Source organism: Hypanus sabinus, chromosome 20 (assembly GCF_030144855.1).
Source record: "Hypanus sabinus isolate sHypSab1 chromosome 20, sHypSab1.hap1, whole genome shotgun sequence".
Taxonomy (NCBI): domain Eukaryota; kingdom Metazoa; phylum Chordata; class Chondrichthyes; order Myliobatiformes; family Dasyatidae; genus Hypanus; species Hypanus sabinus.
The window spans coordinates 13,465,290-13,488,788 of NC_082725.1; the positions used below are offsets into that span (position 1 = coordinate 13,465,290).

The 23,499-nt window shown below is 42.4% G+C and overlaps 1 protein-coding gene across 1 annotated transcript in view; it reads left to right on the forward strand.

Annotated features, from left to right (window-relative positions):
• The window catches only part of dnah5 (dynein, axonemal, heavy chain 5), a 231,373-nt gene that overhangs the window by 135,545 nt on the left and 72,329 nt on the right, over nucleotides 1–23,499 (forward strand). The window contains exons 43-47 of the mRNA XM_059945127.1: nucleotides 8,562–8,803; nucleotides 9,405–9,581; nucleotides 12,296–12,500; nucleotides 18,973–19,115; nucleotides 21,843–21,977. Of these exons, the coding sequence (XP_059801110.1) occupies nucleotides 8,562–8,803; nucleotides 9,405–9,581; nucleotides 12,296–12,500; nucleotides 18,973–19,115; nucleotides 21,843–21,977 (902 nt within the window). The remainder of the gene's footprint in view (nucleotides 1–8,561; nucleotides 8,804–9,404; nucleotides 9,582–12,295; nucleotides 12,501–18,972; nucleotides 19,116–21,842; nucleotides 21,978–23,499) is intronic.

Here is a 23,499-nt window from a genome sequence, read left to right on the forward strand (position 1 = left end):
TGGAAACTTATTCTAAAATGGGGCCAGCAGTATGGATTATCAACAAGCAATAGATACTTGTGGATTCAGAACTAAGATGCATGCCATATTATCCGTAGATGAGGGAGTATTATCAAAGAGACAAGAAATCCAGTTGTCCAGGCAGTCACACATATTAGATATCTTTGCACAGCTAAAATTTAAGAAGTCATTGTGTTCTTGGAATTTTTTAAACTAAAAATTATGGGGCAGCATGGTTGCAAAGCAGTAATGTATCATTTTGCAGTGCCAGTGATCACTGATCAGGGTTCAATTACACCCACTGCCTGAAAGGAGTTTGTAAGTTCTCCTCATGACCATGTGGTCTTCTCCCCCATATTCCAAAGATGTACATTGAGAATCGGTAAATTGTGGGCATGTTATATTGGCTCCGGAAGTGCGGTGACATTTGCAGGCTGCCCCCCCCCAGCTCAATCCTCACTGATTTTGATTTGACACAAATGACATATTTCATATATTTAATGTGCTTGTGATAAATAAAGCTAATTTTTATCTTCAAAGGAGAGACAGAAGAGTTGAACCATGCCACATGGAACTCGCTTGCTCAGAGAGATCTGTACAATGTTACCTGAAGAGAAACTCTTTAGCTTGCCTATAGGAGATAGCTAGTGTGACCATGAGTGGCGCAGGCAGCCCACGGTCACCTCTGCATGCAGTTTGGTGTATGTGATAATATGGTTGCATTGTCTGTGCAAATGTTTAGGCCCATTTAAAGTTTTAGATGTACCTTGTCATTCACACACGTTGTGGAACTGGAGTTAACCCGAGCATGCCAAAGGACCAAAGGAAAGTATATGCCTGAGAGAGGTCTCCGTAGATTCTGAAGAGTTGTAGGGTTCACAGAAAAAGACTATGTCTGTTCGTTGGCCATTCTCCATAGAATATATTTATGCGATGAATTGCTTTTAATATTAGTTTTGTTAAAGGATGTTCTATTTGTACCTTTTAAAAGGATTCTGAATTGTTGGTGATGAAAGTGTTGTGGAGTTGGCATTAATGTTTATCCCAAGCAGCATGAACAAAATTCAATTAATATGAAGTGTTCTGTAATTTTAAAAGCAGAGACGTGCACTGAGGTTCGATTGAGAATGCTGCAAGGCAGCGAGGCAGTAAGAAATGTGGTATGGTCGATAAGTAGACGATAATAGATAAAGATGATCTTGTTTGTGTCAAACCAGGCAGCCAGCTGAAAGTGTGGCATTTCTTTACTTTGCTCTATTAAACTAAGATAAGTTACACTTTCTGAATTAAATGAGTCGAATCTTAACTGCTGTTTGAAATGTTGATTTTGCTGTGAAATAAAGATTATTGATTAGTTATCCTGTTTTCCTGTACTTAAGTGCTCCCTGTAAGTACAAGTTAGAGATTGACAAAGTGCGAACGTAAAAGTAATGAGTATCTTGTTTAGGTTACGTGACAATCTCATAATTACCCTCCTCAGTAAACATAGTATTGCAATAAACATCAATCTGGATCAGTGCTTGTGAAATCAGTCAGTCCAGAGTTCAAGGGAGTTTCCATTGTTGATTTGAATTTGGAAAGCGACCGATATTATCATCCATCATAGCACATCCTTTGGGATGCTTGGGAGCAGGCCACAAGATCTGACATCTTCACCAGCTAGACAGATGGACGATGGAAGCAGCACTATCTTGTTTTACCTCAAAGAAGTGCACCATTTGGAAGTACATTGCTGTTCCATCATTGTTGCTGGGTTAGAATTCTGCCACTCTCTATGTACTCCTGTCGGAATATCACTATTTCATGCGGGTTCAAATGATCAAGAAGAGTTTCTCTCTGTCGCTCATCAGCCCCTCCTTTCTTCACTGCCAACTTGCTTCTTAAGGGTAGCTATGAAAGTATAAAAAATGTTGGTCACACATTCATATTCTAAAGAATAATTTTTAAATTCCATTTTTGCGGATCAAAAAGAGAAGGTAGGCTAATTGGACGACACTAGGGTCACATAGTGTGGATACACCACAGATGTGAATGGTCTTCTGACTAGTATAATTGGTTTCCTTATAGACATTATTTCAAATTGAAATGAATGAAAACATGGTAGAAATCACAACAACATCCCCCAATAAATGCTGGATGGTTTCTCCAAAGGAATGCAGTATAGAGTATACTTAATTGATTGATTCCAAGATTCAAAATGCATTTCTTATCAAAGTAGATATACAGTACACAACCCTGAGATATGTCTTCTTGCATGCATCCACAGAGCAAGGAAACACCATGGAACCTGTTCAAAGAAGACATCAAACACCCAACATGCAAAAAAACCAAATTGCACAAACAGCAAAAAGCAAGCGAATAACACTCAAAATATTAAACATCAAACTGCAGAGTCCTCGAAACCCTTAAGAGTGTTCAGTTTAGTTCAGCTTAGCACTGTGTAATTTGTTGACTGCAGGCTGCAGAGCCAGCCCATGCCAAAGCACTCCAATCAAGTTGTTCAAAAATAAGCAAAAAAAAAACAGAAACGTAGGGCCTTCGAAAATGGGTCCACAGGCATGAGCCGTGCCAATCAAACCTTGCAACATGAGGAAGACTCCTGTAACTTCCTCCAAGAGCAATGAGGGAGAGGGAGAGCAATCATATGAGGCAGACAGCATGGAACACCTGCTCACCTTCCGCTCTCATCCTCGACAATTTCAGTCTTGCTCGACATCTTCATTGGTGAGGAATAATGGACCCCATCATGGGTTTGCACTCCGCCTTTAGGCTATACTTTCCGCACTCAACCTTGCTGAATTTCCCCGGAGACAGCAAAAGCACTGGGTCATTCAGTCAGCCCAAAAACACATAATCAGAATGTAAATTACAGGCTTCAGTCACGTGCATTTTAGTAGTGGAAGCAAATTTAATAGAAGAAATAGTTTTGTGAACTCTCCAGAATATTGCCATTAGTTGCTGGTGCTGTAAGTAAAATCAGTCAGTAATTTACAGCAATGTGTTAACCTGGCTTGATAGGTGGTGGAATTACCTACTCATCTCTGCTATTTAGGGAATGACCACATGCAGTCCAGATTATCTCACTTCTATGAGAGGAATATTGCTCTTTCATCTATAATCTGTCTTAATATTTTTATCTTGCTATTTATTGAGTTTTAAAGGTCAATTATTGGTATTTTGAAATATTGCAATCAAATTTCTGTATCATACTTTCAAACATCTTGTGTAAATGAAGGGAATGGAAATATCTTGTACTGATTCCCCCACTAAGTTGTCATCATTTGCTCATTGATATTTCTTAAGTCTTGGAAGCCCCTGATGCTGCTGCCTCCTTTGCACCAACACATTGATTGAGCAAAAGAGCATTTGCACGTCAACACCTCAGACCTAGCACAAAAACATGGGCTACCAGGCAGCAATTATTCCCGTCCTCCTCTTTGTTTCTGAGATCTGGACTGCTTACAGACTGCCACCACCAAAGCTCTCATCATAAAATGCTCCAAATTCACTGGGAGAATCTGCAAACCATCGTCGGTGTCTTTTCGCAGCCAGCATTCCTAGCACAGGGGCTCTAGTTACACTCATTTAGCTTTGTTGGGAAAGCTACATTCGTGTGCCCAATGCCATATGCCTGGAACACACGCTATTTTGTATTGTGGAGCAGATAACCTCTGACTTCAGCGGGAGAAAGCTGTTGTTGCAGAAACCACTTGCAATTGCAGTTAGCTTTTTATCATTTAAATGTGATTCTTCTTCTGCACCAACCATGGAGAAATAATTATGTTTGTAATTTCTATTACTTTATAATCCTTAATTTGCTTCCATTTAATTGTTGGTTAAGAAATCTGTTTGGCAACTTAAACCTTCATCTGTGGTTTGGAGAAACATTTATTTGTAGCATCTTCCCATTAAGAATATGATGAAGGCAAATTACACAGCCTGCTAGTTGAAATGCTCTTTGTTTAATTACTGAATGATTAACTAAATATTTGTCTTAAAGAAATAAAACCATTGAGTGTGCTTCATTGGCTTGCTGAAAATAGGAAAAATATATTGAGCCAGCATTATGCAACCCACCATTCTACAGCAATCTATAAAATTAACTGTCTTTTCTGCCAGCATTATTACGAAGGTTTGTACTCAACACCAGACCTGCCCATACCCCCCACAACTCCCAACATCTGTCCATGTCCCTCACTATTGTCACTTAGTAAAATTAACTATATGGTGATTCCGACAGAAAAATGGGCAATCTTGAAAGCTATGTATAATAATGCAAATTGCATCTTATCACCATGGAAAATTGAGTAATCTCTGGGGCATCTCTGTCTTTGACTGTTGCTAAATCTTTGTACTTTTGTTTCTTCTGTACACTGTACAGCATGCAAAATAAAGAGGAGAGAAGGGGACTTAGTTGTCAAGAGCTGTATTAGAGTAAGGGAAGAGGGTTTGTGGCTTGTCTGCAGGCTGGAAACAGTGTTTGTGATGCACCATCAATAACTCTGAGACGTGGGTTAAGGTAGGCTTTTACTGGCTGGAAGAAAGAACAAGCAGCAATTGACCACCACACTACATCCTGGAGACTGAGGCTGGGGCAGTGTCTCCAATCGCCTTTATACCAGGGTCCGTGGGAGGAGCCACAGGAGCAGTCAGCTGGGGGGCATGTCCAGACAGGTATAGGTAGTTTACCACAGTTTGTTAGCTTCGTAATTTGAGAAATTGGGGAGGTTGTGTGAGGCATACTAGTTCCAACAGAAAGGGGAAAGTGGGATGGGCTACTTGAGCACTTACTTGGGTCAAGTTCCCAGAACAGAATATCGTTGTTGTAAGTTTGACTGATGCACATATCAGTTGACGAGACATGACCAGAAGTGCCTCATTGAGTGTCCAGTGGTTTTAACAACCATACAAGAAAGCAGTGAATTTACAAACCCCATTTCCAGGAAAGTTGGGATATTTTCCAAAATGCAATAAAAACAAAAATCTGTGATATGTTAATTCACGTGATCCTTTATTTAACTGACAAAAGTACAAAAAAAAATCTTCAATAGTTTTACTGACCAACTTGATTGTATTTTGTAAATATACACAAAATTAGAATTTGATGGCTGCAACACACTCAACAAAAGTTGGGACAGAGGCATGTTTACCATTGTGTTACATCACCTTTCCTTTTAATAACACTTTTGGAACTGAGGATACTAATTGTAGTAGATTTGCAATTGGAAATTTTGTCCATTCTTGCTTGACATAAGATTTCAGCTGCTCAACAGTCCGTGGTCTCCGTTGTCTGATTCTTCTCTTCATGATGCGCCATACATTTTCAATAGGAGATAGATCTGGACTGGCAGCAGGCCAGTCAAGCACACGCACTCTGTGTCTACAAAGTCACGCTGTTGTATCCCGTGCAGAATGTGGTCTGGCATTGTCCTGCTGAAATAAGCATGGACGTCCTGGGAAGAGACGTTGCCTTGATGGCAACGTATGTCTCTCTAAAATCCTAATATATGGCTCAGAGTCAATGGTACCTTCACATACATGCAACTCACCCACACTGTGGGTACTGATGCACCCCCATACCATCACAGATGCTGGCTTTTGCATCTTTCGCTGATAACAATCAGGATGATCGTTTTCATCTTTGGCACGGAGAACTCGATGCCCGTTTTTTCCAAAAACTAGCTGAAATGTGGACTCATCTGACCACAGCATATGGTTCCACAGTCTTTCAGTCCAACTGAGATGAGCTTGGGCCCAGAGAACTCGCCGGTGTTACTGCATAGAGTTGATGTATGGCTTCCTCCTTGCGTAGTACAGTTTCAAGTTGCATTTCTGGATGCAGCGACGGACTGTGTTAAGTGACAATTGTTTTCCGAAGTACTCCTAAGCCCAGGTGGCTATAATTATCACAGTAGCATGACGGTTTCTTAGGCTGAGGGCTTGAAGATCACACGCGTTCTACAGTGGTTTCCGACCTTGTCCTTTACGCACTGAGATGTCTCTGAATTCTCTGAATCTTCTCACAATATTATGTACTGTAGATGTTGAAAGACCTAAATTCTCCGCAATTTTGCGTTGGGAAATGTTCCTTTTGAACTGACTAACAATTCTCTCACGAATTTTGGCACAAAGGGATGATCCATGACCCATCCTTGCTTGCAAAGACTGAGCCTTTGATGGACGCCACTTTTATACCCAGTCATGATACCTTACCTGCTACCAATTAGCCTGCTTAATGTGGAGTCTTCCAAACTGGAGTTACTTGAATATTCTGTGCACTTTTCAATCTTAATTTAACTCTGTCCCAACTTGTGTTGAGTGTGTTGCAGCCATCAAATTCTAAATTGGTGTATATTTACAAAATACAATTAAGTTGGTCAGTAAAAGTATTGAAAATCTTTTCTTTGTACTTTTGTCAGTTAAATAAAGGTTCACATGAATTAACATATGACAGATTTTTGTTTTCATTGCATTTTGGAAAATATCCCAACTTTTCTGGAAATGGGGTTTGTAAGTTGAAGAGGATAACAATGCCCGGCACCCATTTGCTGGACTGTTAAGTTTAATTATTGTGAATATACTGTGAATCATGTTAGCATTGAAGCTGAAGATTATATCATAATTATAATTGTTACTGATGGTAAAAATAAATGTCGAGCTAAAGCTAACTGTTCCTTTTCACGCAGGGATGAAAATGGGCAAAGCAAATTAATGAGTGTCTGATTCAAATGAGGAAAATAGAAACAGAAACTGCAGTAGATACTCAGCAGTTCTGATGGCACCCATGGAGAAGGAAACAGAATTAAAGTTTCAGGTTCATAACTTTTCAGCAGACACCAGTCCATTTGCTGCTTGTTCTCTCCGCAGGAGATAGCTGGCTTGCTGTTTAATCACAGTATTCTCTAGGTTTTGTTTTGTATGTCCAGTAAAGGTAGTATTTCACATTTATGCAATGAGTGTGTGCTGAGCTGTTTGGTCTCACTGCATTTTGACCTTGCTTGTATGGTGATTCTTCAGTATGTACTGAGAAACTCTATTCCTGTCATGGCGGAGCTGCGGCCCATTGGGCATTAATTCAAGGCCCAGTTATCTGCTTTAATGGTTCAGGTGGAGCCTTGTCAGAATGCAAAGGGCAAGGAATTCTGAAGCATCAGGAAACGGTGCTATTACTGAATGAACACTATTTCGGGTAACTGGTAATTGGTTTTATGCTGTGGGTGTTACTTTGCACGGTGGAAGAAACTTTCTTGCCCACGAAGAAGTAGTTGTTTCTGTACATGGAAATTGGAGACCTTTCTGAGAGGTAGGATACAATGCAATAGAAATACATGGGACCAGCCTGTAAGTGCCATCACAAACTTTCTTAGAAGTTTGCACAGATTAAGCATGTCATCTAGAACTTTGACAACCTTATAGATCACAGTAGTTTCATCATGGCCTGGTATGGAAACACCAGTGCCCAACTAAGAATGAAAAAGCTTACAAAAAGTAGTTGATACAGCCTAGTCTATCAAAGGAATAGCCCTCCCCACAACTGAGCATGCCTACAAGGACCACTGCAATAAGAAATGCGGCAACCAACATCAGGGATCCCCACCATCCAAGCCATTCTGTCCTTGCACTGCTGCGATCGGGAAGGAGGTACAGGAGCATTAGGTCCCACGCTGTCAAGTTCAGGAGAGGTCATTACCCTTCAGTCATTAGGCTCCTGCACCAGCATGATAATTTCATTCATTTCTACACTGAACTGATCACTGAACACAACCTATGGACTCATTTTCAAGTAATCTACAACCCACGTTCTTAGTATTATTTAAATAATTATGATTTGCTTTTTTGTGTATTTGCAGTTCGTCTTTTGCACGTTGGTTCTTCGTTAGTTTTTGTTTATGTGCGTTATGTCAAGAACTTGTGAGAGTCTTTCTTGATTCCATGGCAGCTCAGAAAAGGAGACGACACAGGCAAAGAGAAAGTCACAATTTCCAGTCTCTCTATGGCTGCTTTCTTGGACACCAGGTGGAAGCGGGAAGGTCACCTTTTCCCCCTCTGGAGATGGCAATTAAATTCAACCAGAGGAACCAAACTTCAAGGACCTGCGTGTAGTTTCAAAAGCTGTTTAATGATCTAGTGTGTGGTAAAGGTCATTGAATACATTATCAAACCCCATCGCTCACTAATTATACCACTAGTGTCCAATCCACGAACTACATTGATTAAACCTTGCCCAAGACTAAAGACTCTGGCACGCCATTATCACATTTCCAGCATCCATGAGTGACCTACATGGAATATGACAGATGTCTTGAGATTCTGAAAATAACTTGTGGAAGCAATGTGCATAATCTGATCAAATCAGCTCCTGTAACATCCATTCACTAGAAACATTGTAGCCCAGTTCTGTAGCCTTGTGAAATAATTGTCAGGTTAGAGAGTGAACACTTTGGATTCATGGAATGAATCATATAATCAAGGAAAGATCATAGTTCTGGTCTATATTTTGGAAGAATACAGGATAATAAGCTATATTTTTCTGACCCAGAGATCTTTATCTCGGACTGCAGGAGAACATATCTGGATTGTTTTGGATGGACCCGTTGATGCCGTTTGGATTGAAAATTTAAATTCAGTGCTTGACGACAACAAAACTCTTACCCTGGCAAATGGTGATCGCATTCCCATGGCCGCTCACTGTAAAATTGTATTTGAGCCACACAACATTGACAACGCATCACCTGCAACAGTTTCACGCAATGGCATGGTCTTCATGAGTTCGTCAGTCTTGAACTTCACCCCTGTTCTTGAGGTACACAAATCATTTCAGTTTTATTTGACTGCAATTGAATTACAAAGTGTTATTTAATGATTAATTTTGTTGAAACTGTTTTAGTCCGATGTTTATATTGAATTTTGCTATAGCTAATGTTGTTGGAAGATTTAGAGAAAACATGAATGCTTTCTTCCATCCTTCCTAAAGATCTTCTGTCAAAGTTAATGCACTCCATTGGGCTGACCCCCACAGAAAATCAATAATTTTACTTTGTACAAAACTAATGTTCCAAGTTAAAATTGGTTGCTTAACTGAAAACAAAGTTTTGTATTTCTGTGCAGAAATAATTTGAATTTTCAACCAACAAGGGATAAAAATAATGGGGAAATTTAACACCATGTCCAACTGAAATCAGTGGCATGGATTGTACATTAGCAAGGAAACAGTTGATAACTTTTCTGAAACTTATGATCCTGCTGAAGTTAGAAGTTTCATTCAATGTGTTTCCATATGAAGTTTATGCCTGGCTTCATAAAATAACTATGAGGTGTTATGTTTACTTTTCCCTCATATTATGTAGTTCATTTCTCATTTAAGTGTAGCCTGATAAATTGCTTATATGGTTTGTTTGGCTTAGGGTTGGCTGAAGAAACGGTCTTTGCAGGCAGCTGAGATTCTACGAAAGTTATTTGCAGAATCCTTTGCTGAGCTCTATCGTTTTAGTATCCAGTCACTGGAACACAAGATGGAAATGCTGGAGTCTTTTGTCATTATGCAATGCATTAACATGCTTGATGGCCTTATTCCCCCAAAAGTGAGTAAATGGTTCAAACTTTGCCGCAAGGCTCTATAAAATGCTACAAAAATTATATTCAGTGGTGATTTTTGTTCGTGTTGATAATTATGTGTTTGAAGTGTGCATAAAGCATAGAAATTCAACCGTGTATATTAATAACACTTTCTGCTGGGCTGCATTAATATGGCTGATATATTGCAAACCATTTGATAAGCTTTGATAAACTTAAATCCTCCAACTAATTCCCTGGTGGATTATCTGCCAAGTGGTTTCTGATCCATCCCAATAACATTACAATACCCTACTGACTTTTTAAAAATCTTATCCTCGCTTTATCTGCAGCCTTTGATGCAATTTATCACATTATCATCAAATAGCTCCTTTCCATTGTTCAGTGGGGTAGAATTTATGTTACCACATTCTATTTTCTATGCATTATTTGAGAATAACTTGCAAGTGCTTTTTCCTGTTGCTGCTTTATTACATCTGAAGTCCACCACCACTCTATCCTCGGCCTGAAGATCTCAGCTGAAAACGTTGACTGTTTATTCCTCTCCACAGATGCTGTCTGACTTGCTAAGTTCCTCCGCAATTTTTTGTTTATTGCTTTGGATTTCCAAGAACTGCAGAATTTCTTGTGTTTATTATTATTGTGTGTGTGTGTATGTGTTGCTCTAGATTTCCAGCACCTGCAGAATCTCTTGTGTTTATCCTAGGCCCTATTTTCTTAGTCTGTTTGCTGTTGCTACTTTGTGGCACCATCATCTGTACACACACAGGTTCCACATTGTATGTCAACATTGAGCAGTTCTACCTCACTAATAATGCCTGTGAGTTCTTACACTGATTCATTTCATTCCAGTTTTGGATGCGCAAGATTTTTCTCCAAATTGGCATCAAGAAGACTGAAGTACTTGACATTGATCTCCTTTGCAAATTTGTTTTCTCAAACCCAATTCTATCACTCACTCTGGCAAATGTCTGTCATACCTGTTGTTAGACCATAGGACATAGGAACAGAATTAAGCCATTTGGTCCATCGAGTCCACATTGTAGTATTTGACCCTATGATAGAAACAACTCTCAGTAACCAACCCTGCCTGCTCATTTCCTCGCCTCAGCTCACGTGGTGCTGAAATTCTTACCTATGTCTTTACAATCTTTACTCAAATCCTTCACCAAAAGTATGAGCATATGAATCTAGTGTAACGCAGCAATGAGGAAAGGTGGCAATGCCTGATATGCTGCCTTTAAGATGAGCTGTTGAACTGATGCGCTGTCTCCATTTAAGTGGATGTAAAATCTCCTGGTACCATTTAAAAGAAGAGCGGAGGACTGGATGTCAATACCCTGTTATCCTGACTAGAACTTACACCTCGGTCTGTATGTCTGATGACCCATTACACGGCCATTAACACACTGTATTTTTTTTAGGTTAGGTTTCATTACATTAATGCTTCTGCCTTAAAAGGACCTGTTGCTGTCAAATGTTTTAAGATCAGGTGGAAGATGAAATGAGCCAGGAATATAAATATTTTGATTCTTTTCTGGACTTGACTTTCTTCAACACTTTCACATCTATTTAGTAAATTTGAGCTCAACCAAAACTCTGTTTCATATTTGCACCAAATTTCATTCACCTGGTAGTCCATTGATTGTTGATCTGGTCTGGTAAAACATTGATTTCAGATTTTCACCAAAGGCTTCAAGTATGGTCTTGCTTTGTAAAATTTGAGAGACAAAAGTTAATCATAAACTAAGAAGAAAACTCAAAGCCAAGGTGATTTTTTTTCTTTCTTTTGAATTATTTATCAGCTGTCTATAATTGTCCTTAGTACATTGCAGTTTGATTGGAATTTTTCCAAATTGAGTGGAACTGATGTATTAATTAGCCTGGATAATATTTGGAAATGAATAATGTGACCTGCTAGATCTAAGAAACCAGGGTTTTATTATGTCACATCTCATTGGGAACTTGTACTGGACGTTCAAGGCATTTGATACTAAGCATGAAGTAAAATTGTCACATTCAGTTTACAAACTTCTAAGGTAATTGGTCTCCTGGCATTGGGCTTCAACTTGCACTTTCTGCCTCTGCAGATGCTGCCTGATCCACTGAATTCATCCAGTATTCTGTTTTTGTTTTAGATTCCAGAATCTATGGGGTTTTTTGTCTTCATCGTCCTGAGATAATTGTCTTAGTTACCACTAATGCCCAGGCTGAAGATACAAACAAGATTGTGACAGAGGGAGGAATACTGTTTCCTTCTTTCAATGACTGTTTTGCACTAGAAGAATGTATTGAATCATCTTGATTCAGCAGGCAGTTAGTCAGTGTGTAGCATGAGCCAGATAAATAGCTTTGTGATTGCATTCACAATCTGCATTAGACAGCTACCACTGGAAATGTAATTATCATACCAAGAAAATTAACTTATTGGTTTATAGACTCATCTGAAGACTGAATCTCATTTTAATATGCTTGCTACAGATGAGAAAGCTATATATCATGTACTATACTCGACCAATACTATATTTATGTTTAAAATCATCAAAATGTTATAAAATAGGTGAAAAGTGAGCATATCATTCTGAAATTATGGTTGTGGAATGCCATTAAATCAAAATTGTAAATGTTTCTTTCATAGCTGATGAAGTATAAACTTCACTATCTTATATACTGTAGAAGATGTTTTGTCTTAATATAGTTCCTAATTAAGATTTTTTTTTAGGAGCAAGGTGGGGAAGTAACTCGTGAACATTTGGAGAGATTATATGTCTTTTCTCTCATGTGGAGTGTTGGGGCCTTACTTGAACTAGAGGACAGAAGGAAAATGGAGCACTGGCTGCGAACTCACGAGACTATTCATTTAGATCTGCCGTCCATACCGCCAGAGAGTGAGGACACAATGTTTGACTATGTTGTGGATTTTAATGGTTAGTACCAAAATAACCCAACAAGCAATAATTCAATTTAGAATGGCACAGCATCTTTCAGTATTTTTGGTTTACTTTAATAGCAAGTGACTAAGTTAACGTGGCTGTATTTTTAGTACATTTTTAAAAATCGAGGTAAATATATCAATAAATTTAAATACACTTTTCTGTTAAGCATCTTTTTTTAATAATCCACTGTTGTATGATTGCACTTTATTTGATAAGTTTTGGAGATCAAATCATGGATGCGAGGACCAAAAATATATGAAAATATAATTTTGGTCTTCACGATATGAAAATGCAGATAGAAGTTGCTTAAGAAATGCAAAGTACAAATGAGTTTTAAGCTCCAGTTTTTAACAGTGTGAGCCAGACAGCTTAACTATTTTAACTCTTGGGCTCCATTATGATGTAGTGTAACCTGTATCCAAACTTGCATTGAATTTTGAGATGACCAATGGGTGAGAGAAGGACTTATCAAAGCAAGGTATGTTTTTAAGAAGCCAAAGAAAAAACTAATTGTGGTGAACTATGTGCCTGTCGGGACACGCCCCTGCTGACTGCTCCTGTGGCTCCTCCCACAGGCCCCTGTATAAAGGAGACCTGCGGCCTGAAGATCGGCCTCAGTCTCCAGGACCTTGTATGATAGACACTCACTCCTGGTTCCTTCTTCCAGTCAATAAAAGCCGATATCTCGCCTACGTCTCAGTGTGAGTTATTGATGGTGCATCAATTTTATTGACTGGAAGTTTTAAAACATGGAACCCGTTTTGCGTCCGGACCGGTTGGATTTGGACCCTCAAGACCCTGACGCAGCTCTCGCTTTTGAACACTGGCTTGCATGCTTCCAATCGTACTTGGCGGAGCTTCGTGCGACTGAACCCGCCGTTATGCACAGAATCCTACTCTCGAGGGTCACCTCCAAAGTTTACTCCTTTATCCGGGACCTGCCGACCTACGAAGGGGCACTGGACGCCCTCAAACGACAGTACCTGCGGCCGGTGAACACCGTCTACGCAAGACATCGCTTAGCTACCCGGCAACAGCGGCCTGGCGAATCATGCGCTGAGTTTCTCCGAGCACTACAGACACTCGTCCGAGCTTGTGACTGCAAGACGCTCACGGCAGAACAGCATGCGGAGCTGCTGGTGCGAGACGCCTTTGTGACGGGACTGAGGTCAGTGTACATGCGCCAGCGACTGCTGGAGAACTCGGATCTTACCTTAAGCTCGGCGATAGAGAAGGCCAACGCTCTAGAAGCTGCGCGGCATAACGCCGACGCTGTCCAGTCGCGCGATTCCCCGCCGGTTTTGTGGACGCCTCAGACCCCGCCACCGCCGGCTCCCGGGAGCGAATTCGCCAACGCCGCCGCCAGTCGCGATTCCACGAGCTCCCCGACCCAGACCACGGCTGTGGCCCGTAAGAAACTCGTGCTTTGTTATTTCTGTGGCCAAAAGAAACATCCTCGACAACGCTGTCCAGCGCGAGAAGCGACCTGCTCCAGCTGCGGAAAGCGGGGCCACTTCGCCAAGGTCTGTAAGTCTCAACCTCGAGCGGAGTGCAGCGCTGCGGGTGAAACGTGGGGGCCGCCATCTTGCATGCCGGGATGTGGGCGGCCATCTTTGTCGACGTCAGCACGCCCCGCCCCCGATCCTCGGATGCTGACCGGGTACCCCGGATGTGAGCGGCCATCTTTGTCGGCGTCAGCATGCCCCGCCCCCGACCCTCCGATGCTGACCGGGTACCCCGACGGCGATCCAACTCTGGCCACTGTGACTCTCGACCAAAGCGCCCCACACCAGCTTGCAAGATCCATGATGGACATCCAGGTGGAGGGGCATTGGACTGGATGCCTGTTTGACACGGGCAGCACTGGGAGTTTTATTCACCCGGACACAGTGCAACGCTGCGGACTTGCAACGCGGCCGGTCAGTCGGAGGTTCCATTTGGCCTCTGGGTCGCAGTCCGCAGACATCCGGGCGGGTTGTGTAGCGACTTTGGTGGTGCAAGGCACAGAATATCGGGACTTTGAACTGCTGGTCATGCCTAATCTGTGTGCACCTGTGCTATTGGGGCTGGACTTCCAGAGCCATCTCGAAAGTGTGACTATGGTATACGACGGGCCCCTCCCACCACTCACTGTCAAGAATCCTCAGTTTTGTGGGACTTCTTCACATACCCCGCTACTGACCACACACACACACGGACACACACATCCCATCCAGAACCAGGCCAACAGCTGCGCTACCGACACTTGCAGCCTCTCCACTCTCAAGATCCCTCCCCCACCGCTGTTCGCCAACCTGACCCCCGACTGTAAACCTGTGGCAACCAAAAGCAGGAGGTACAGCGCGGGGGACCGGGCCTTCATTCAGTCGGAGGTGCAGCGGCTGCTCAGGGAGGGGATCATTGAGCCGAGCACAAGCCCTTGGAGGGCCCAGGTGGTTGTTGTTCGGACTGGGCAGAAAAATAGGATGGTGGTGGACTATAGTCAAACCATCAATAGGTTTACGCAGCTTAACGCATACCCCCTACCCCGCATCGCGGATATGGTCAACCAGATTGCTCAGTATAAGGTGTACTCGACAATAGATCTGAAATCCGCTTATCACCAGCTCCCCATCTGCCCAGAGGACCGCCCCTACACCGCCTTCGAGGTGGGCGGCCGGCTCTATCACTTCCTGCGCGTCCCTTTCGGTGTCACGAATGGTGTCTCTGTCTTCCAGAGGGAAATGGACCGGATGGTGGACCAGTACCAACTGCAGGCCACATTTCCCTATCTGGATAACATCACCATCTGTGGTCATGACAGGCCAGATCACGACGCCAACCTCCAACGGTTTCTCCAAGTGGCCGCAGCTCTGAACCTTACTTATAACAGGGACAAGTGTGTTTTTGGTACCACCCGCCTTGCTATACTTGGGTATGTCGTGGAAAACGGGGTTATTGGGCCTGATCCCGAACGTATGCGCCCCCTGTTAGAGCTCCCTCTTCCCACCACTCTCAAGGCCCTCAGACGGTGCCTGGGGTTTTTTTCCTATTACGCCCAATGGGTCCCCCATTACGCAGACAAGGCTCGCCCCCTGGTCAAGTCTACCTCGTTTCCCCTCTCTGCTGAGGCCTGCGCGGCCTTCAACTGCATTAAAGCGGACATTGCCAAAGCTACGATGCATGCAGTGGACGAGACCGCTCCCTTCCAAGTGGAGTGTGATGCCTCCGATTTCGCTCTGGCTGCTACCCTTAATCAGGAAGGCAGACCAGTAGCATTCTTTTCTCGCACCCTCCAAGGCTCTGAAATTCGGCACTCCGCGGTGGAGAAAGAAGCCCAGGCCATAGTGGAGGCTGTTAGGCACTGGAGGCACTATCTTGCTGGCAAAAGATTCACTGTGCTGACCGACCAGCGCTCGGTTGCGTTCCTGTTCAGCAACCAACAGCGGGGCAAGATCAAAAATGATAAGATTTTGCGGTGGAGGATAGAACTCTCCACCTACACCTATGATATCCTGTACCGGCCTGGCAGACTCAATGAGCCCCCTGATGCCCTATCCCGGGGAACATGTGCTAGCACACAGCTCGACCAGCTGTACGCCCTTCATGCACAACTTTGCCATCCGGGGGTCACCCGATTTTACCATTTTGTGAAAGCTCGGAACCTGCCGTACTCCCTGGAGGACATCAGGACGATGCCCAGGGACTGCCAAATTTGTGCCGAGTGCAAACCGCACTTCTACTGTCCTGACACGGCACAACTTGTCAAGGCCACCCGCCCTTTTGAACGCCTGAGTGTTGACTTTAAGGGCCCCCTTCCCTCCACTGACCGCAATGTCTATTTTCTCAGTGTTATTGACGAGTTCTCACGGTTCCCCTTTGCCATCCCCTGCCCCGACACCACTGCCACGTCCGTCATAAAAGCCCTGCGCCAGCTCTTCACTCTGTTCGGGTATCCCTGCTATATCCACAGTGATAGAGGGTCCTCCTTTATGAGTGAGGAGCTGCGCCAGTACTTGCTAGCTAGGGGCATTGCTACCAGTCGGACCACGAGTTATAATCCCCGGGGTAATGGCCAGGTAGAGCGGGAGAATGCCACAGTGTGGAAGGCCACACTTTTAGCCCTTAAGTCCAAAGGGTTGCCGGTCTCTCGATGGCAGGAGGTCCTCCCTGAGGCACTGCACTCTATCCGCTCTCTGTTATGTACGTCCACCAATGCCACCCCTCACGAACGCCTATTCTCTTTTCCCAGGAAGTCTGTCACTGGGACCACCCTACCAGTTTGGCTGACGTCCCCGGGGCCAGTGCTGCTCCGGAAACATGTGAGGAGCAATAAATACTCCCCGCTGGTGGAGAGGGTTCACCTTCTCCATGCGAACCCCCAGTATGCTTACGTGGTCTTACCTGATGGGCGGGAGGACACGGTCTCCATCCGCGACCTGGCACCCGCAGGTGCAGCAGACCACTACCCTGAAGGCTCTCCGGTAACTGTGAACCCTGCACCAGAGGTGACACCGTACTCACCAGGCCCTACACAGACTCCTCACGACACTTGTATACCGGGCGTTTCGTACGCATTTATACCAGGCGCCTCGCACATGCATGAGGGATCACCGGCGCCTAGTGGGCAAGAACACGCGCAACCCCCGTCCCCTGTGCAATCGCCAATGTTGCCGGCACCTATGCGGTCACAGCCGGTGCTACGTAGATCGCAGCGACAGATTCGACCGCCTGATCGGCTTGACTTGTAAGAACCTTCGCTACATGAGGACTTTTTCAAACGAAGGGGGGGTGAATGTGGTGAACTATGTGCCTGTCGGGACACGCCCCTGCTGACTGCTCCTGTGGCTCCTCCCACAGGCCCCTGTATAAAGGAGACCTGCGGCCTGAAGATCGGCCTCAGTCTCCAGGACCTTGTATGATAGACACTCACTCCTGGTTCCTTCTTCCAGTCAATAAAAGCCGATATCTCGCCTACGTCTCAGTGTGAGTTATTGATGGTGCATCACTAATAGCAGAAGACAAAAAAAAAATGGTGATTTCGGAAACATGTAGGCCATATGCCAATCTCGTTCCATCCTGAACTGTATCACAGAGCACTTCTTAGATCAAGATTGAAATTGCGAAGATAGGGTCTAGATTTTAATCTGCTGATTATGACCCAGTCATGGTTGAATTGGAATTGGTTTATTATTGTCACATGTACAGATGTACAGTGAAAGTTTAATTTGCATATTATTTGTACAGGTCAAATGCAAAAAAAAGCCAAATAAATGTTCTGAGGTAAAGATATAACCCAAAACATATAAGCCACTATACTGGCAATTGTACTGGTTTATTACTGGAGTTCCCAACCTTTAATATGCTGTGGATCCCTACCATTTGCAGTGGGGTCTGTAGACCCCAGGTTGGGAATCCCTAGTTTATTGGTTAATTATTGTCACATGTTCAAGATACAGAGAAAAGCTGGTCTTGTCTACTGTTCAAAACGTTCAGACCGTTACAAAGTGCATTGAGGTATGCAAGGTAAAACAATAAAGAGCAAAAGCTACAGAGAAAGTGCAGTGCAGATTAAGGTGCAAGATTATTTTCTTATATCTGGGGCTTGAGTTAAAATTACTGAAGTGAAATCATCCCGGCTTCATCCATAATTCAATGACAAAAAGCTAGTTTGCTGGTCATTAAACAATATAGGGAAAAAATTCTAATTATTCTTCCCAATGGTTCACAAAATATGTTGTCCATAATCTTAAAAGAGAAGAAACAATGTTAGAAGTTTAATTACCATTCCTGATATTGTTTGTGAGAAAACTGAAAAATTGACTTATGATTTTGTTGTCACCTTGTGTTTCTGTGGTCATGAGTACAGACTTTACAATCTTTCAACAATATGTAATAAGTACTGGTATATGGCAACTATAAATAAGTAATTAATCTTTGAAAAGCAGCAGAGATCAGATACAGCAGTTCATTCCTAAAGTCTAATTGGATACCTTTTCAACAACTGAGCTGTGTGTTATGATCCAAATTGTGGATGAACAGTAGAAAAGTTTGGAAATGGGTCTGAAGTTTACTGATCTTTGGTTGCTGTGCAAGATATGAATAAATTAAAATTGTCTAGACTGTTAATTTCAAAGAATTGCGGTGCAACATCCATTAACCCCTGCACCCAAGACATGCCTTCTTCTCATTACTACTATCAGGAAAAAGGTACAGGAGCTTGAAGATCCATACCTGACATTTTAGGAACAGCCTTTCCCCCCTTTGTCATCAGATTTATGAATGGTCCCTGAGCCCAACTTCACTATTTTGCTCTTGTTTTGCACTACATATTTTTTATTTCTTTAATATTTCTAACTTATTTTTTAAATTATGTATTGCTTTGTACTGCTGTCGCGAAGGAACAAATGTTGTGAAATATGTTAGTGATAATAAACCTGATTCTGATTCTCAATAAATAATGGGCTGTGTGTATGCTAACTAGGAAAGTGGCTCCATTGGAATACAAGCATAGAAGAATACATTTATCCAACTGATTGCAGTCCATGGTACGGCTCCATTCTTGTGCCTAATGTTGACAATGTGAGGACAGATTTTCTCATACACACAGTTGCTAAGCAAGGAAAGGTAAGACAATTGCTCTTGACTTCATGCTTACTGTTCCACAGAATTTGTAGAAAAGCAGCATTCATCATCAAAAATCAAAGATCCTCACTACCTGGGCCATGCCCTTTTCTCACTTCCGCCATCAAGTAGAAGGTACAGGTGCCACAGGACTCTCACCACCAGGTTCAAAAATAGTTACTACCCCTCAACCATCAGGCTCTTGAACGAAAGAGGTTAACTACACTCATTCTATTTCTGGTATTCCCACAACCAAGAATCTAACTTTAAGGACTCTTTATCTTGTTATTTCATGCTCTTGTTATATATTGCTATTTACTTATATTTGCATTTGCATAATTTGTTGTTCTTTAATCCTGTTTACAGTCACTGTTCTATAGATTTGCTGAGTCTGCCACAGAAAAACAAATCTCGGGGGTTGTATGTGGTGATATGTATGATAATAAATCTTACTTTGAAGTTTGAACTTTCAGAATTTGATGGATGGCCCTTGAGGATGAACCTTGATTTGATTGATAACCAGAACCTGCTGTTTGTTGTGCCTGTCCAGCCTTGCCAATTTGTTCTGGATGCGGAGAGCTAAATGAGCTCACCCTCCATTATCTGAGAGGTGTCTTGCAGAGCAGATTGGTCTTTGTAATGTGATCAGATCTCAGATGTCATAACCAAAGGCCCCCATCTTAATATGAATGGTTTACACCAGCCAGTAGAAGCTAAAGGTCAGGATATGGGATCATAGTGATCATATATTTGGCATCATAGAGCTCCATCTTTGGGCTCAGTAATGTAGAGCAGTGGAGAGGGAAAATAGATCTATCAGCTTCTCTCAGTCTTCAATGTTGGCTGCACATATACAGAATTCCTGGAGGCACAAGTGACCACGGATGCTGGAAGCTGGAACAGCAAACAATATGCTGGATAAACTTAGCAGTTTAAGCAGTAGCTGTGGGAGGAAGATAATTGTCAGGTTTTAAGCGGAAACCCTGCATCAGGTTTTGAATTGAAGCTTCCACGATTCCACCCACCTCAAGAAGATACAGCTTGACTTGTTGAGTTCCTCAGCCCTTCAGCTGATTGTTCATTGCAGAAATTCAGATGTGGGCTGCAGATAACTGATAGTTCCTCATGAAGCACAAGTCAAAGTCAAACTAAGTTTACTAACTAAGTATGTATGTGTTATACTGTATATACAATTTTATATATATACTACCTGGTGTTGGCTTGTGGCCTAGTAGATAAGGCATTGGTCGAGTGATCTGAAGGTCACTGGTTCGAGCCTTAGCTGAGGCAGCGTGTTTGTGTCCTTGAGCAAGGCACTTAACGACACATTGCTCTGTGACGACACTGGTGCCAAGCTGCCCTTCCCTTGGACAACATTGGTGGCATTGCAGCCTGGGCAACTGCCAGTCTCCCATACAACCCTCCCAGGCCTGCACCCTGGAAACCTTCCAAGGCACAAATCCATGGTCTCACGAGATTAACGGATGCCTATATACTACTTTGAGATTCATTTCCTTGCAGCATTACAATAGAATTTATGAATAACTATGCATAACCAAAAAAGACTGTAGCAACCCCCCCCCCCCTCCACCAATCAGAGTCATGTGAAGCCATGGGAGCAGGTGGCGGATGGTCATATCAGCAACTGGTGCATAATGTCATGTCCTAATTATGGTACAGCTCACGGAAGAATATTCATAATTGCTGGGGTCACCTGTCTTGTAAAGGTGGCATTAGCAAATCACTTTTGCAGAACGGTTTGCCAAGAACAATCATTAAGGTCATGAAGTCCATGATCGCCCACAGCATACGGCACAGCACATGATGAGCAATGTGATGGTGTTGGAGAGATCAGCATTTATTTCTAATCCTTAGCTGCTTTAAGATCAAAAGTTAGTTTAATCAGCAGGCAAGGTTTGTTTGCGTTATAGAGAAAACAAAATCTACAACAATTTTTCTCAAGAAAGGTACATGATTCTCCCGAAGGTGACAAATGAATCCAATGAACCCTAATAGGATGAGTCTTTTTTCTAGATTCACTGTTGATCTTGTGTTGAAGGTACTTCCCCAGAATTTTTGATCATAAGATATAAAAATTTTAATGCTGCAGTGATAGAGAACGAGTGCTTTTTGTTTCATTAAGATTGTGTGTGTCTTGGGAACTGGAGGTAATTGTGTTCGCGTGTCCTTGCTGACTCGGTGTTTGCTGTGTTATTTAACTTGAAGATTACAATCACTTGTGACTTGCTGAAGAGCGAATCTGTTTAAGATGATGTTTGGCTTGATGAGCAAACAAGCTGTCTGGTGGGTAGCATTGAGATTCTTGATTATAACAACTGTACTCATCCATCCAAGTGGAGCATAATATATCAATGTCCTGACTTCACATTACAGCTGGTGGAGCTACCTATAGAAGTTGCAAAACTGACAAATTTCTGATATGCTCCACAGGGTTAATTAAGATGAATCTTTATTCATTTTGCCACCAGAATGTTAAATGTTGAGAGGATTAGTGATTTACTGTGTACGTCTACTGTTGTGAGGTTTGAAATTGTGTGTGTGTAGAATCCCATTATTTTGGAGATGATAGCTGTCTAATGCTTGCTGTAAATTTATGTAGACTGGGATGAAATCCAGGTCTTGAAAAAACCAAACAAGGACTACTAATGTGTTAAAAATTGCTTACAATCTTGCCAGATCTTCAGCTAAGTCTGCTTTCCTTTATCATAGGCTGTGTTGTTGATTGGTGAACAAGGGACCGCTAAAACTGTGATCATCAAGAGCTACATGTCAAAATATGACCCTGAGTCCCACCTTGGCAAGTGTCTGAACTTCTCATCAGCAACTACTCCCTTAATGTTCCAGGTGATACTTCATTTCAGAATTTATTACTTGGTGATGTAAATAAAAAGTCAAATGGTTCTATTGGTAGCTAAAGTAAAATAATAGTAAATAAGTTATTGGGTGTACTTTTGTATTTGTAATTGTAAACAAATGAACCATGCAGAGTAATTTTTAACATCTGTTGATATTATTAAATTCCTTTCAATAAATTATTCCAAGTTAGTGCTTTTCTTCATCGTCCCTTCTGTGTTCATTGCCTATATGTATAGAAATATGATATAATAAGCCTACAAATCTCAGAAAGTATACTAGAAAGTTGGCGCGTGGCCTAGTGGGTAAGGCATCAGACTAGTAACCTGAAGGTCACTGGTTCGAGCCTCAGCTGAGTCAGCGTGTTTGTGTCCTTGAGCAAGGCACTTAACAACACATTGCTCTGCGACGTCACCGGTGCCAAGCTGCATGGGTCATGGAGAGGGGAAGGCCTGCAGCTTGGGCAACTGCCGGTCTCCCATACAGCCCTGCCCAGGCCTGCGCCCTGGAAACTCCAGGCGCAGATCCATGGTCTCTCGAGACCGACGGATGCCACCAACCATACTAGAAAGTGACAGAGTATAGCTCACTAGCATTTTTTGTCACATTCAAATAGAGAGCATCTCTGAGTTTGATATGAATCATTTTGCAACTTTAACTTCTTTGGGAACTCAATATAATCAGCTATGGAAATCAAGGCAACACATATAAAATGCTGAAGGAACTCAGCAGGCCAGGCAGCATGATGAAATGTCTTGGCCCAAAACGTCAACTGTTTACTCTTCTCTTCACGTGCTGCCTGACCTGCTGAGCTCCTCCAGCATTCTGTATGTGTGTGTGTGTGTGTAGTGCTTTGGATTTCCAGCATCAGCAGATTTTCTCCAGTTTGCGATTACTTTATTTGCCCCATCATTGAAATGTTACCAAAACCTATGGACTTGTTTTCAAGGACTCCTCACCTCACGTTCTCGATATTTATTGCCTATTTATTTGTTGTTATTTCTTTCTTTTTGTACCTGCACAGTTTGTTATCTTTCGCCCAAGTTGGTGCAGACTTTCACTGATTCTGCTATGTTTTTTTATTCTGGTATGGATTTATTGGGTATGCCCCCAAGAACATGAATCCAGGGTCGTATATGGTGATGTATATGTACCTTGATAATAAATTTACTCTGAGATTTGAAGGGATTAGGAGTTGTTTATCTCATGGAGAAGTATAATGATGAGAATTTAAGGGGGGTGGGATAGTTCATGCCGTAGAATGGAGAAAACATCTGAAAGAAAGATAACATCAGAGCTAGAAAAGCTGTATGGACAACATTTTAATGGAGAAACCTTGAGGAAATAGGAGTTAAGTTTCTCAGAACAATAAGAAAGCTCTTATGGAGATAAAAGAAAAACTGGAGGAGGATGTAAGTTCAAGGATATGGCAAGGAAACAATTGGAATTATGATATCATTGTCACATGTACCGAGACAGAGTGAAATGCTTGTCTTGCATACTGTTTATACCA